Below are 13,926 nucleotides of genomic sequence, written 5' to 3'. Positions count from 1 at the left end.
AAAAAAAAAAAGCATTGCACAGTATAGCAGAAATTTTCACTATGCCTTAAAAACTGAAGATAATGCATAAATCAATTATTTAAAAAAAAAAAAAAAAAGGGAAACAGATAACTGAAATTTAAAAATGAGATCATAGTAATATAAATTGCGTAGATTAAAAGATTAATACTTATATATATATATATAAAGTGAGTACAACATATCTGCTTCATGTAGCTACAACTAAAAAGTTGCTAGGTTGATCCAGTAAAGGAATGCTGTAATTGAATGTGCAATTCGCTACACTATAAATATGCACAGCCATTGTTCTATCATTTGTGATTACCCAGTCTGTTATTTTAAATAAAATCTCACCAGTTACAGGCTAAAATCATTTTAAAAGAGGTGAAAAGATGGAACGGTCTGCTATAAAATATGGATTATTTTAATACATTTAAACTTTATGAATGTTGTTAGCTTATTTTCTAGTATTATGGGACAATGTTTTTTTTTTTTTTTTGGTATTTAATAGCAATTTAAGACCAGAGGTCTCATTTGAGATCTGACCCATTGCAAGGTGTCCATGTTTTGTTCCAAAATATGAATTGTATTTCCTGTAATTTAACGGTGTTATTATTTTGTCTTTTATTTTATCTTAAACAAACTATGAAATTTTGTGACTAATTTATAGATGGAATTACTACTGTATTATGAAGTTTGCTGAGGGATAGTTGTCAGGTTGGTTAGTATAGTAGAATGTATGTGTAGATCCTCAGATTAAAATAAAAAATGTCAATTTAAAGTTCTGAAAATTAGCTGATGAGGAGAATGCTTCTTGGATTTTTATAGGACCAGTCGATGAGAATGATTAGTCCTTTAGACACGTCTGGTTATAGGTTCATGATATATACATGTAGATTGCCTTTATAGAGAATGTCTCATGCACATGTTTTGGGTCTGCTAATTTCATCACGATTCATTTAGAGCTCATTAAAAAAATGTCCTTCAAACTATCCAAATCTCAAATGCTTCATGAAGTCATGCTCGTGCCATGGATGAAAACAGAGGAAGGAAGTAGTTAGCGTGGAAAACACATTTCATCCATTCTTGTGTAATCAAAGCGAGTAATTACACAGATGCTAGTTGGTGTGTTATTTAAGGAGTGGAAATAACAATGTACATTTATTAAACAGACATTTGCTTTGGTTTTATCAAAAGAAAATAAAGATGATGTGATTAATATTTTTATATTTTCCAGATGACAAAAACTGCAATGAAAGTGACAATGAACTTGACCAGCACGATGATGGAATGATCAGAGTCAGTAGTCCAGACCAGAGACCACGATCACCATTCAGCCCACATTGCGAGGACAGAGTCAAAGACAGATCTAACCTAGAAAAGAAAGGGGACTATTCGGATTCAAGGAAAGAATCTGACTCTGCCTTCAGCATCAGAAACGTGGAGAAGGACAAACTGGATGGCAGGAATTTGAAAGAATCGGATACCTCCAAAAAGGATGCAGACTCTGTGGGCCTGAGCACAGTCAAAGATGGCTTTTCCCCTCTGATGGTTCAAACAGAAAGCCCATCACATTTTAGTGCTAGTCACTTGCAAAGTCTAGCCCTCTCTGGTTTACACAATCAACATTTCTTTAACCCGCTGAGTACAGGACAACCACTCTTATTTCACCCCGGGCAGTTTGCTATGACTCCTAGTGCTTTCTCAACCATGGGCATGGGACACTTGTTAGCCTCCATGTCTGGAGCAAGTGGACTAGAGAATGGCAGCCTCTTCTCTCAGAGTACCAGCTCACCCAACCCTTTCCCATTCCACTTATCGCAACATATGCTTGCATCTCAGGTATGATGATTATTTATGATATGCATGATCACTAACTTATAATAAACTGTATTTCAAATCTTTCGAAATATTTGCTAACCGTATCTCCAGATATTGTCACAGCATTCCCAAGATGAAATATCATATCTTTATCTGTTGTAAATCTGTATTTTCTTTCATAATTTTTATTTTGCAAACTGTTTCATCGGTTCTATTAAACAGTGTAAGCTATAGCTGAATTTGGAATCAGTTCTAAACGAGGGAAATTTGTGTTTTTGCTTGGAGACAGTTTTTTTTATATATTTTTTTATTATTATATCACGCAGTAGGCCTAAACCAATGCAGCTCTTTGCCAGCCGCTTTCATCCAACACGTGCATTTCGATAGTGTTTCGCTCTAATTGGCTGAAATATATAGGCCTACTAATTATCAAATTTCCTAAGAAGCCTAATTTATTTATTCTAATCCTAATTTATTTATTTCTTCTGATAATGAATTAAAATAGCTTGTTGTTTTACATTTAGGGTATCTCCATGTCACCGTTCGGAGGATTGCTACCCTACCCGTACACGTACATGGCGGCTGCAGCTGCAGCGGCTTCTGCTCTCCCCGCAGGCAGTGCCGCGTCCACCCTCAGCCGGAACCCATTTCTCAGCAGCACGCGGCCAAGGTTGCGATTCAGCCCCTATCAGATCCCAGTATCTGTTCATCAGAGCTCCGGTCTGCTCACCACCGGCGTACCAAGCACTCTGAGCGCGGAGACAGAGTCATCAAAATCAGGCAGCAGGGAGAACAGTCCTATGTCTGAACAACACAGCCATAAAACCGGAAGCGGCCAGAATACGGGATCTCCCAAATCTTCAGGGAAGGATTCCATTAACGAACTGCAGAACATACAAAGATTAGTCAGCGGACTGGAGAAACACAGAGACGTGTCATCCCGTAGCGATTCACCAAAGTGACTCCGTGAACACGACCATTCACTCTTTCTGATTGCATAACTATGCTTCAATGAAAAAAAAAGGTCAAAGCTTGACGCTTGAAATGATGGCTCGGACATTGGAACATCCTCATCAACTGTGAGAACTGAACGGATTTCGATGAGAACTGTAGCATATGTTACGTCCCCTTTTCGAATATAGGCCTACAAGGCATGCTGATTTCATTCATCTTTGATTTGGCGATGAAATTATATTAGCCTATGAAAAAAACGCTAATCCCTGGGCTGTTTTTTATTTTTATTTTTTATTTATTTTATTTTTTATTTGGTTATCATGTCCAAACAATTTTAGGCCCACACTTTTCAGTGTATTTACAATCTCTGACCAGATCTGAGGATGCTCAGCGTTCAAGTTGCTTGTGTCTGGGACCTGTTTTTCTAATTATTTATAATAATAAAAGTAAAACACGTATGTAAATAAGGTTAACGGACTGAACGAGACGCATTTTAATTTATTCAAAACTGTATATTGGTGTGTAAATACTAGTAGGTCTCGATTTGTTACATTTATATATATATTCCCATTTACAACTATGAACATTATCTAGCGCTTGATAGCAGGAAACTGAATGTGTTCTGTTTGTGATATCCTGCCAGATAGGCCTAAGTAAAGGAAAAGCCACTGTAAATCTAAATCTCTGGTGATACATTTGAAAGCTATTTCATTTGTAGCTAAATTCAACAAAAGATGTTTAAATATAATGATGGTCCATAGGCAGGGACAACTCAGGTTTCTTTCTAATCGCGCATTGAGAAGGTTATTGTGTAGTTTCTCTTATGAGAGCTATCTGTTTAAACATCTCAGTGCTGGATTTTCGGGTAAATGAGCGATTTTGTTGCATTCTCGCAGTTTCAATAAAACGAACGTGTTCATTTAGTCTTTTGCATTACTTCATTTGTGTAAATAGCCTATAGGAATGTATATTTATGTAGCCTAAATATGGACTGCTACAAGCATTACGTTTAATTTTCTGTAGAAGTCATTCTTAATCAGATCACTCATTGGCCTGAAATTATTTAGAGATTTTTTTTTTGCCTTGCCTGATCCTGGGATTCAAACATTTGCGAATTAAGATCAAATAATTTAATTTAACCTAAACAATGTCGCTGTGCTTATACAATACAATGCATGAGTGTTAGTCTATTACATTGATTAAAAATGGTTGTGCGACGTTCTGCAGTTCCTGTCAGCTAAAGCTGATGTAGCTGCGCCATCTGTTGATCACAAGGATGTAGTTTATTGATAAAACACGACTAATTGGTTTTAACAAGAAATTGGTCTCAATCAATGCTATCTAGCCTAAATCGTAATAAAATTATACTATTTGAAAATGTTTCATAACGAAAGTCATACTGGGTATCAGCCATAATTAATGATCTGGTGCAGTATAAATGAAACAGAGGTTGGCAATGTCTTCAAAATGTTCCATCTCTATGTTCGCCATAATTCGTTCACCAACTTCAAAAAGCGCATTGTGTTAGGCTGTGCTATATTTACCGACTTGTTTCTGTGCTTGTTGGTTGTTTGTTCTGCACGGAACCTTTCTTAGGCGCGCATTAATATACTAATATTGTACTGTACCACTATGCCCCGGGTGGGGGAGGAGAGAGAGAGAGAGAGAGAGAGAGAGAGAGAGGGAGAGGGAGAGGGAGAGAGAGAGAAGTGTCACCGTCCTGGTGGAAGGGTTAATCGCCGCGGCAGGGACGCCTCACAGCCTCAGCAGCAGACAGTCCTTTGTCCACAGTCCGGCGCCTGTCGCCTGCCTGCCGGCCACACAGCCTCTGCACACCCGCGCACAATGGCTGACGGGATCTCCAGAGTCCAGGCTGGTAATTAGAGAGCCTCCTCGCCGCTTTTCTTCTCTTTCTAAAAGCATAACAACAAAACTCGTTTTATTGAGAGCCTATTGTTAAATTCTGTTACGTCCAATTAACAGAGCCAAATTCTCGACCTTGTACTCTCATGGAGAAAAAAATGTTTGTCTAAAACAATTAGTCAGTGACTGATCACTTGGTTCCATAGCCGCCTCGGAGTCCCAAACAACTGAAGAATGAGTGCACGTCTATCCTTCTGAGCCCTTCAAACGAAAACTTCAAAATTCTAGAGCTTAAAACTTAGATACACAGTTAGTGAGGAATACTCCGACTGCCATTGTTTAGATAGTTGGGATTTAAGATCTAAAAGTCTAAGACAATTGTAGATAACTAAGCATTTGGTGAAACCAAAACTTTGCATACACTTTGAATATAGTTTGTCGTCTTGGTGGGGGGCTTTTCTCTGTTTCTTCCAGCAGAGAGATACAAATTGAAGCAGCATTGCTGTTGGCTGTATTAGCTATATATTACTGATAACCACCGAGAGAAAGTCAGTATGTTCGCAGTATAATACTTTAAGAAGACGATTCTTGCCCGAATCTTTGAAGACTACAAATCATTGTGCTTGATTCAATAAAATAATCCACATTGCTAAAATTGCCCGGTCCTGCAGATTTTCTTTATACAACATTGGGAAGTTCAGGCCCTTTCTTTCAGAACATGCAACACAACTCCTTATTCAAAAAAAAATAAAAAATACCTTGCTACATGTACTGCGTTAGGCTAACCGAGCCTTGTCATTTGCACTTACATGTTGCTCTTTTGTTAGTTTTGATTGCTTCTATTGTCCTCATTTGTAAGTCGCTTTGGATAAAAGTGTCTGCTAAATGACTAAATGTAAATGTAAATGATACACTTGTATTACCCGCATTGGATGCATGATCTGTCACTCTTATGACTTAAATTTTCACTATTGCTCTTTTCAAGTTCACATTGCCCTCTGCTGGTAAATAATATAATGTATGAACCCATAATCTTTTTGAGGGGGGTGTATTGAATTTTTAATCTGATTAAGCAGTTGATTTTATTTTTGCCTCGAGATGCGGGTACCACTGAATAATTAAGATAATCATTTTGACTCTTCATACAATGCTATATCATCGACTATGAACTACTGGTCAAGTCAAACTGATTTATTATCATGCTATGAATCTAAACATAGTGCATCCTGAGCAGTATTAACAAATGTACAATTACACACAACATTACAACAATTATACATTAATAAATAGCTACAACACTTTCACAACTGCAGCTACAACTCATCACATAAGTTCAGGGTTCAGTATTTTGCACAACCCAAATATTCTTTTGGTGGCCCTGTAATGTCCTAAACACAACTAATTTTTATACTCTTATTCATCTAACTTTTGTGGATAAAATGAATACAATGCTTGATAACTTAAATTTCACTGCCTTGTGCAGCTGTCTTCATAAAGCCATTAAAGGGGAAACAGGGACAGGTATTCTGTGAAATACATGAGTTAACACACAAACCAGTTCCAACAGTTATAGTATACTGTGTCTCTATAAGAAAGATTTTGAAGGAAGCTCCATATCAACATGAGATGCCAAAGAAGTTTTACTGATGTAAACTGTGATCAGCAATGCAGTTTTAATTTCCGTCTTCTATAAGATTCAAAGGATGTCAGCGCTGCTTGGATTTTCAGACCTGCTAGCTTGTGTTTGGTTGAGGTTACAGTGTCTGTGTTCAGTGGAGTCACTGCTGTAAACGTTACCTTACCCCTGTGTTTTACCTCCGTGTCTGTTTATTACACCAGACTTTTTAGTGTAACGCTTGTAGAGTGATGCTTTTTTTTTCTTTTTAAATCAAGGTATTCAGTATGTCTGAAAAGTTTAAAACTTTTGTTTTGGTATTGTCCTTAAGAATAAAATGATACCAGACCGGTTTATGTGAAATGTCTGCAAATCATGCACCAACAGCTTGGATGAAACAAAAGAAACATTGTCTGTATTGCCTAAAAGCAAGTTTTAAACTTTAAGATGTTTAATGCATTGACTATGAGAGTGCAGTTGTCTCCTGACTGCTAATGAAACAAACTGAAACATTTTTTTGTTTGTTTGTTTGTTTGTTTTAGAAAAAGGGGATTTTTAGGGGAGAGATACATCACTTTACAAAATATACATTTCAAAAGCAGAGAAAAAAAAAACATTTACATTAAACATTTACTGATGCTAGGATCTTCACTGCAGATATATATTTACATTTAAATAAATTTAAAACAGACAGTGACTATAATACACAACTATGATGAACGTGTTCGATTTTTAAAAGAAAATTGTTGTTTTTTTGAGAGAGAACTTAAAGTAAAAAATATCTAGGTGGTGTCCCTGGCAATAATCTGTAATAAAGAAAGAGAAATGTCATTAAAAAGCAACAGTTCTTGGGGGAAAATATTTTGGGTTCTTTTTTCATTTTTTTTTAAAAAAAAAAAAAAAAGTGCAGCAGTTTGTTTCATTTTTACTAATATTTGTTTCATTGTGGTGTAACCAATATGCAGGAAATAATTTTGTTGTCAGATAATCCATAAAATGGGACATGATAAATGATATCACAAAGACCTGTGTCTGGTCTAAAAGTTTTTTATTTTAAATTTTTTTTGGACCTTACACAAGGTTAGTTTGGGTCAAATGGTGTAACCCCAGTACAATTTCACAGCATTCAAGCTATTTCTTTAAATAAAAATCTAGTTAAAATATATAGTTTGAAAGTGATATACAGAAGTGTTTGGAAAATATTGTATTACTTTTAACGTGACAGTTATATGCTACAATTTTAGAGTCATCAAAGTAGGAGCTATTATAGCCATTTACCCAAACTGTTTTTAGTTCGTTTTTTTTTTCTTTGTGTATGAAACTAACATGAATACAGTGATTACATTTCTAATATCTTGGCATTTGGGTTTTGCCCCAGATTTTGTTATTTAAAAAAAAAACAATTTTCTCAGACATTCTTATTTGCTATTGACACTTATGTTGCATATTTACTTCAAAAACGAAAAAAGAAAGCCTGCAAGAAACCGTTCTGTGGTGGTGTCTTGACGAATATGATTTTAGACTAGATAATTCAAATGTTGAAGTCAATCCTAAGCAAAAGTGCTTCAGGACGTGGAGAATTACTGTGATCGCGTACGCACCTGGTCCATTACCACGATGCCCTTGAAGAAGGCACCTAGACCAGTTCAATCTAAAATGTATTTAAGGTGCTTTTTGGTGCTTTTAGGGGAAAATGTTACTTTGGAACTCAGGCTAACCTTTATCTAACCTCTTAAACAAAAGCTGCAATCTAACTTTACAAAACTATCAATGTTTCTGCAGTGCTTCTCAAAAACAACTGTTTTGCTTGGCATTATATTGTCACAATTCATTTTGTGCCAAGGAACCCACCAACTCCAATTATTGAACTGGGGTTCACACAAGAGACTCCATTTTTCTTTGCCATGTGTGGGAACCTTTTAGCATCTAAAGCTTTGCCAGCATCGGTTCTGAGTTTCCTCAGCGCCACCTTGGTGAACAGCATGATCAAAAGCAATGCTAATGTCAAGGCACCCTCCCCCAGTCCCCTGTAATCATTCCCACAATATTGTGGGCAGCCAAACCACGCGTGCTCTGTGTCTGTCATTAATGGACATGTGTTCCATATAAAATAAACCTGACTCACAATAGCCTGCCACTGAACCTTACTGCTGGTTGCGTGACAGATGAGAGACTGTCTCCATGTGGATCCATTATTGCAATGTTGTGATGCTGATGTTCAAGTTAACATTTTAAAGAGCAAGGGAGCTTAAGAGGGAGAGGGTGAAGGAAGAGTGGAGGTATGGTTCAGAGACATTATTTATACACACTTTACATATCATAAGAAAACGGCACAAATTACATCTGGTTTCAGTACAAATCAATTTCAAGCAACAGCATTTGTGGCATAATGTTGATTATCACAAAAATTAATTTCCAATTGCACAAAAAGCATGGGTTACAGTGAAGCACTTACAATGAAAATGAGCGCAAGAGTTTAAATCGCCCTTTCACCATTTCAACATTTCAATATTATAGTCACAAGACGTAAACAATTTACACGTTAACATGAAATTCTTTACTAACCTTTCTGTGTGAAGCAGTGGTGTAAAGTATTTGAGTGAAGGTAAATAATTACTGTACTTAAGTGTCTTTTTGGATGCTATGTAGTTTTACTGAGTATATATTGGCTACTTTACTTGACTATATTTTTTTTTAATTATTTTTAAAATTATTTTTACTAGTAAAATTTACTACAAAACATTTTGTTATGGGTAATGCAATTACTGGTTAGATTTTGCATGGCACCTAACTTTTTCTGCAGCAGTTTATTTCTGCTACAAAAAAAGTTAGATCGCCATCTGCAGGGCATTGAAGGTACTATTTATTGTGCCTTTTGCCCTTATGCACCCAAACTTGTCAACAAGGCTATTTTACCCAAACGCAAGTGCATTATCAGGTAGTTGTGAATCACAGATTTTTCATATAAGGACATGGCTGTAGCCAGTGATGAGGCCGAAGCCAGCGTGTTTAGTGCAAGTAGGCCTTGACTATTTAATTTTACTTAACAATATTTTATTTATCTGTCATGCTGAAGAGACCTTTTTGAAGCATATTGGTTTACTTATGCCTTGTTTGAGCACTTCAACTTAAACTGAGACTTCCGCTGTTGTGTTGACCTTGATTTATTGCAATTTTGAGGTGTTCAGTTTTTTATCAACCAAACGTGACTTGCTCTCCTCACAGATCAAGTGTTTCTTGCTTTTCACTGGCATGACTCTTAGGTGTTGTGAACTAGAGCATCTTTATGAGTATGAGTATCAGTATGAGTAAAATACTTAAGTACTGTTGAAATCAGATACTTTAAGAATTGTACTCATGTCATATTGGAATCGGTGACTTGTAACTTGTAATGGAATAATTTTCACTATAAGGTATCTGTATTTTTACTCAAGTATGATTTCCAATTTTACAACTTCATAATACACTTTTAACAGAAGAATTAATGTATGTGGTTTCATGAAATTCACATTTACATCCAATAAAAATGGGATTGCACTTTATTTTATAGTATGTGCACTTACAATGTATAAGGTAACTTCTTGGACTATTAGGTTTAGGATTAGGTTCAGGGTTAATACCTAGTTATTATGTTAAGGATATTGTACATAGATGCAGAACAGGACTCAGATTTAACAGAATAATTAATGTGCACTTACAGAATTTTGTGCACTTACAGTGTACTTAACTTCTTGGATTACTAGGTCTAGGATTAGGTTCAGGGTTAATACCTATAGTTATTACAGTTAGCACATAGGCGTAGAACAGGTCTGTAAAATAAAGTGCTACCAAAACTGACCCCTTTTACTTTCACTGAAGTGCATCAAGTGCAACATTATTTTTGTTTGTAATCAATATTATGCTACAGATACTGTCAATTTTTCCTAACTTGTACTCCTGAACCTGGAATATTACCTAAACCTCAAAAACAGTGTTGATGCACTAACTGTATTTTTTTAAAAAGGAAATCACCAGCTCATTTCCCACATAATCTCATTCTCTGTTAAACTGTGATTGTTGTGTGAAATTATTGTATCAGGGCTGTGCTCATTAGCTCTGTGGCTACTGGAGCCTCTGTTAGTCCTGCACTGGGATGGACTGTCATTTCCAGTGGAATGCTTGAGAGATGATGGGGTAAACAATGAGAACAGAGGGGGCAAATAGACCCAGACAGAGCCCCTGTACTCATTCTAACATAGACTGGAGAACGGGAAAGGACAGAGGCCAGTGCCTTCTGGGAAATCAGACAGTACTAAGCCTTCCTCATAAGTCACCGCTAAATAAGTTAAATTCATATTTAGAAGTTGTTATTAGTAAGCTGACTCAAAATATGGCGATGTGGCTTTAAAATAGCTGTCATTTTAGCCACTTAGGATTTTTATTTCACCATAGCATTGTTTGTTGGAACACATGCTCTACCTACATTTTTGCAAAACTCCAAAAATGCACTTATACATTCCATTCACTGCAATTTCCAGCTGAAATGAATACTAGTAGCAATAAAACACCAACAGCTGTTATTCTTTTTACACAAATTATGATTACAGGATTATGCTGGAATTACATTTTAGCAGGGTCGTGATAAAGAGTGGCACGCCCACCCTGGAATATGATTGCTGTCCCCACTGGATCCCCCAACATCACTGAGCTAGAGTACGGTCAATCTGACGATGCCTGTATGCTATTGGATCAGAGCGCTGTCAATTGCTGCCTAATTGTTGCAGGCAAAGTTTGCATTTGGAGCACTCAACAACACCATTAGATCAATGGGTTCTGTTAATGCTTTGGCAAGGTAATTTATTTATTTGCCATGCAATAAAACTAAGTTCAAAGGCCAATTTACAATATTGGTACAGTAAAAATTGCACAAAATCAGTATTTCGTTAGGGCTGTATTTGTGGCAGTAGAGAAATCATGTTGCAAAATTGGTCAGAAACTGTGCATTTTTGCGGCAATGCATTGTTAAAAGATCAGTTTGTTGTGTAATATTCCCATATAAAACTTTAACGGCCAATTAAAAAATATTGGCATAGTAAAATCTGCTAATTCACAAAATCAATACATCCTTTATTAAACAGCTTTGTCGAATTTAATGCATCTTTACAGAACAAATTCAAAAATGCGCTGTTCACACAGGCAACGTCGTTCTGTCTTTTTTCAGATAAAGCACCATTCACACATCAATTTCAAAATACCGGTAAATTCTGTGACGTCATTAACTGGAAATTACCTCTAAATGGCTGCACCTCCCGGTGTCGTGTTTGTTAACATGGAGGGGTATATGCGGTCAGTGTCTTTATTGATGTTTTCACTTTTTTGTCAAACGTTCACATTCATACAGCTACGTTTGGCCCAGAGACATCGTATTAGATGACTTTAGACATTTATTTGACTTCCGTAAAATGAGTGGAGTAAATGCGTCATCTGGGTCAGAATGATTGCTGGTAAATTGCCAGAACGAATTTACCGGTATTTTTGGAAAGGTCCTGTTCACACATGATCTCTTAATGGTAATTGTAAGACTGTATGTATATACAAACACACACAAATTCTAAATATATATATATATATATATATATATATAAACACACACACACACACACACACACACACATATATAATTTGGAGATGTATAAGTGTTGCTATTTAAGATTTGAGTGCTTACATAATCAGGTTTTATGCTATTTTGTATGCAATCTTAAATGAGCTTGTTTGGGAGTGGGATGGGGGGGGGGGGCACTAATAGGGATTTCGCCTAGGGCGTCAAAATGGCTAGAAACGGCCCTGTATACTTACATAATAAACTATTGCATCATTCTTGTTGATCTGTTTTGGGAAAACTGGAACATGCTTTTAGTGCCATTCAAAGGACATTTAATTTTAAAAAGTGCCATGAAGTGTGCAAGAAGAAACATAATATAATTTCACAGGAATGTAACCACAGGCATGTTTTCCCAATGAGCCTGGGTTGGTTTTTATTGTTCGTATAGCTTTGTCAAGGGTCATCTGTCATGATTTCCACTTTCTGTTACAAGTTGTGCTGTGCTTCCAGAATAATTTTTTAAAGGTGTATAATGAGAATGACATTAAATCTAACTTGAATTGACCACATGAACAACACAGGTACTGCTAGTTTAGCAAAACTGTTCTCTACTCCATCTTTACCCATTACACTGGTTTCAATCGTTAAAATATTTTATGTAAACTCAAAAACTGTAATTTCTTTAGGTTTATACACTAACACTGCAAAAACCGCATTTATAAATCAGCACAGTGAATTGTCTTTGCACTTTATCCACAAAGTTAGTATCTTTGCATTAGCGTAGAATAATCATTTCTCTTGTATAATTTGTTTTTGGCAGTTGACTGTAGCCAGTGACACACTAAATGTTTCGACTGATGCTCATTTTGCACAGTGTGGTTAGAGAAAAGTGGGGTTGGTAATCTATAAGTATTACCTGAGAAAATCGATTCGATACTCAGCTCTCCCTGAACCATCAGGAAGCACTCTGTATTGCAGCAGATCGCAAGTGTTTGCTCCTTAAGGGTTTCTTTTGACGAATGGGGATACAGGCAGATTGAAACAGGGATTAAAGAAAGACTGCATCAAAACAGATCAAGCATCAGCCAAAAGGTGATTATTTGTCTAAAGAAAGCCACTGAAGTTCGTCAGGGCAACTTTGTTTGAAGATAAGCTGTTGTTAGGCTAGTCAAGCTCATTATGCAAACTCAAAGCTCTCTACTCCCTAATAGGGCAAAACCCTGCCATTATGACACGCAAGGTGATTTGTTTATCATGTAAAGTTATGAGTAGAGAATGAGAACCGTAAACTGTACTCCTGCATATAACCTCACAAACTGCATATAAATTCACAAAGACTAAAATCACAAGTTTAGAAGATCCATATCCTAGCATAGCTATCTAAATCGTGTGTGTCATACTAAGGCAGTTGCTTTCAGGGTTACAAGCAGGCATGTGACCTGTCCCATTTCCCGATCACCAGAAACCTCGGCGCCCCCGGATCCTCAGCATCCCCCTGGCTCGTTGGCTCTCCGTCTCCGCCTCGGGCTTCTCCACCACCTGCTCCACCGCCGTTGGTCGGCCCCCTGGAGTCGTCACCCCTTCCTCCACCATGGCTCCTCCCTTCATCGGCTCCACTGTGGGCCGCCATCATGGCTGTGGCCTGGGTTCCTCCTGGCTCCTTCTGCTTCCGCCTATCTCCTCCCTGGCTCCTTCCTCCATCTCCACCCTGGACTCTGGTTGTCATCCTCCTCCTGGGTGTCCATCCTTCGCCGGAACCTCCTCCAGTATGTGTCTGCCCTTTTTCTCTGCAGTGCGAGGTCGCGCCTTCCGGGAGGGGGGCGAACTGTCACACCCCAATGTACTGTTTGTTGTGTTTCCTTCCCCATGTGCTTAGTGTGACCTAGTTTCCATCCTTTCCATCCATTCTAATTGTGTCATTATGTTCAGGTGTGTCTTATCAATTATCCTTATTTACTCTACCTTATAAGTTGTATTATGTTCAGTGTTTCTTTGTCCGGTCTCGTCAATGTGTACGTGTGTTTATGCCTTCCTATTGTGGATTACCATTAATTAATGTTAATTAACATTAAGTTGAACTATTATGAATGGA

The 13,926-nt window shown here is 37.2% G+C and overlaps 1 protein-coding gene across 2 annotated transcripts in view; it reads left to right on the top strand.

The window, feature by feature from the left end:
* Positions 1 to 3,699, top strand: part of LOC107663785 (T-box transcription factor TBX2b-like) — an 8,067-nt gene extending 4,368 nt beyond the window's left edge. For both annotated transcript variants that reach the window (XM_016454115.1, XM_016454116.1), the window contains exons 6-7: positions 1,238 to 1,842; positions 2,346 to 3,699. In XM_016454115.1, the coding sequence (XP_016309601.1) occupies positions 1,238 to 1,842; positions 2,346 to 2,783 (1,043 nt within the window). In that variant the 3' untranslated portion in view covers positions 2,784 to 3,699. The remainder of the gene's footprint in view (positions 1 to 1,237; positions 1,843 to 2,345) is intronic.
* Positions 3,700 to 13,926: the final 10,227 nt, after the last annotated feature.

This window comes from Sinocyclocheilus anshuiensis, unplaced genomic scaffold (genome assembly GCF_001515605.1).
Source record: "Sinocyclocheilus anshuiensis isolate Anshui unplaced genomic scaffold, SAMN03320099.WGS_v1.1 scaffold123, whole genome shotgun sequence".
NCBI lineage: Eukaryota > Metazoa > Chordata > Actinopteri > Cypriniformes > Cyprinidae > Sinocyclocheilus > Sinocyclocheilus anshuiensis.
Note: the sequence above shows the minus strand (reverse complement) of the source record. Positions and strands in the feature narration are given on the sequence as shown.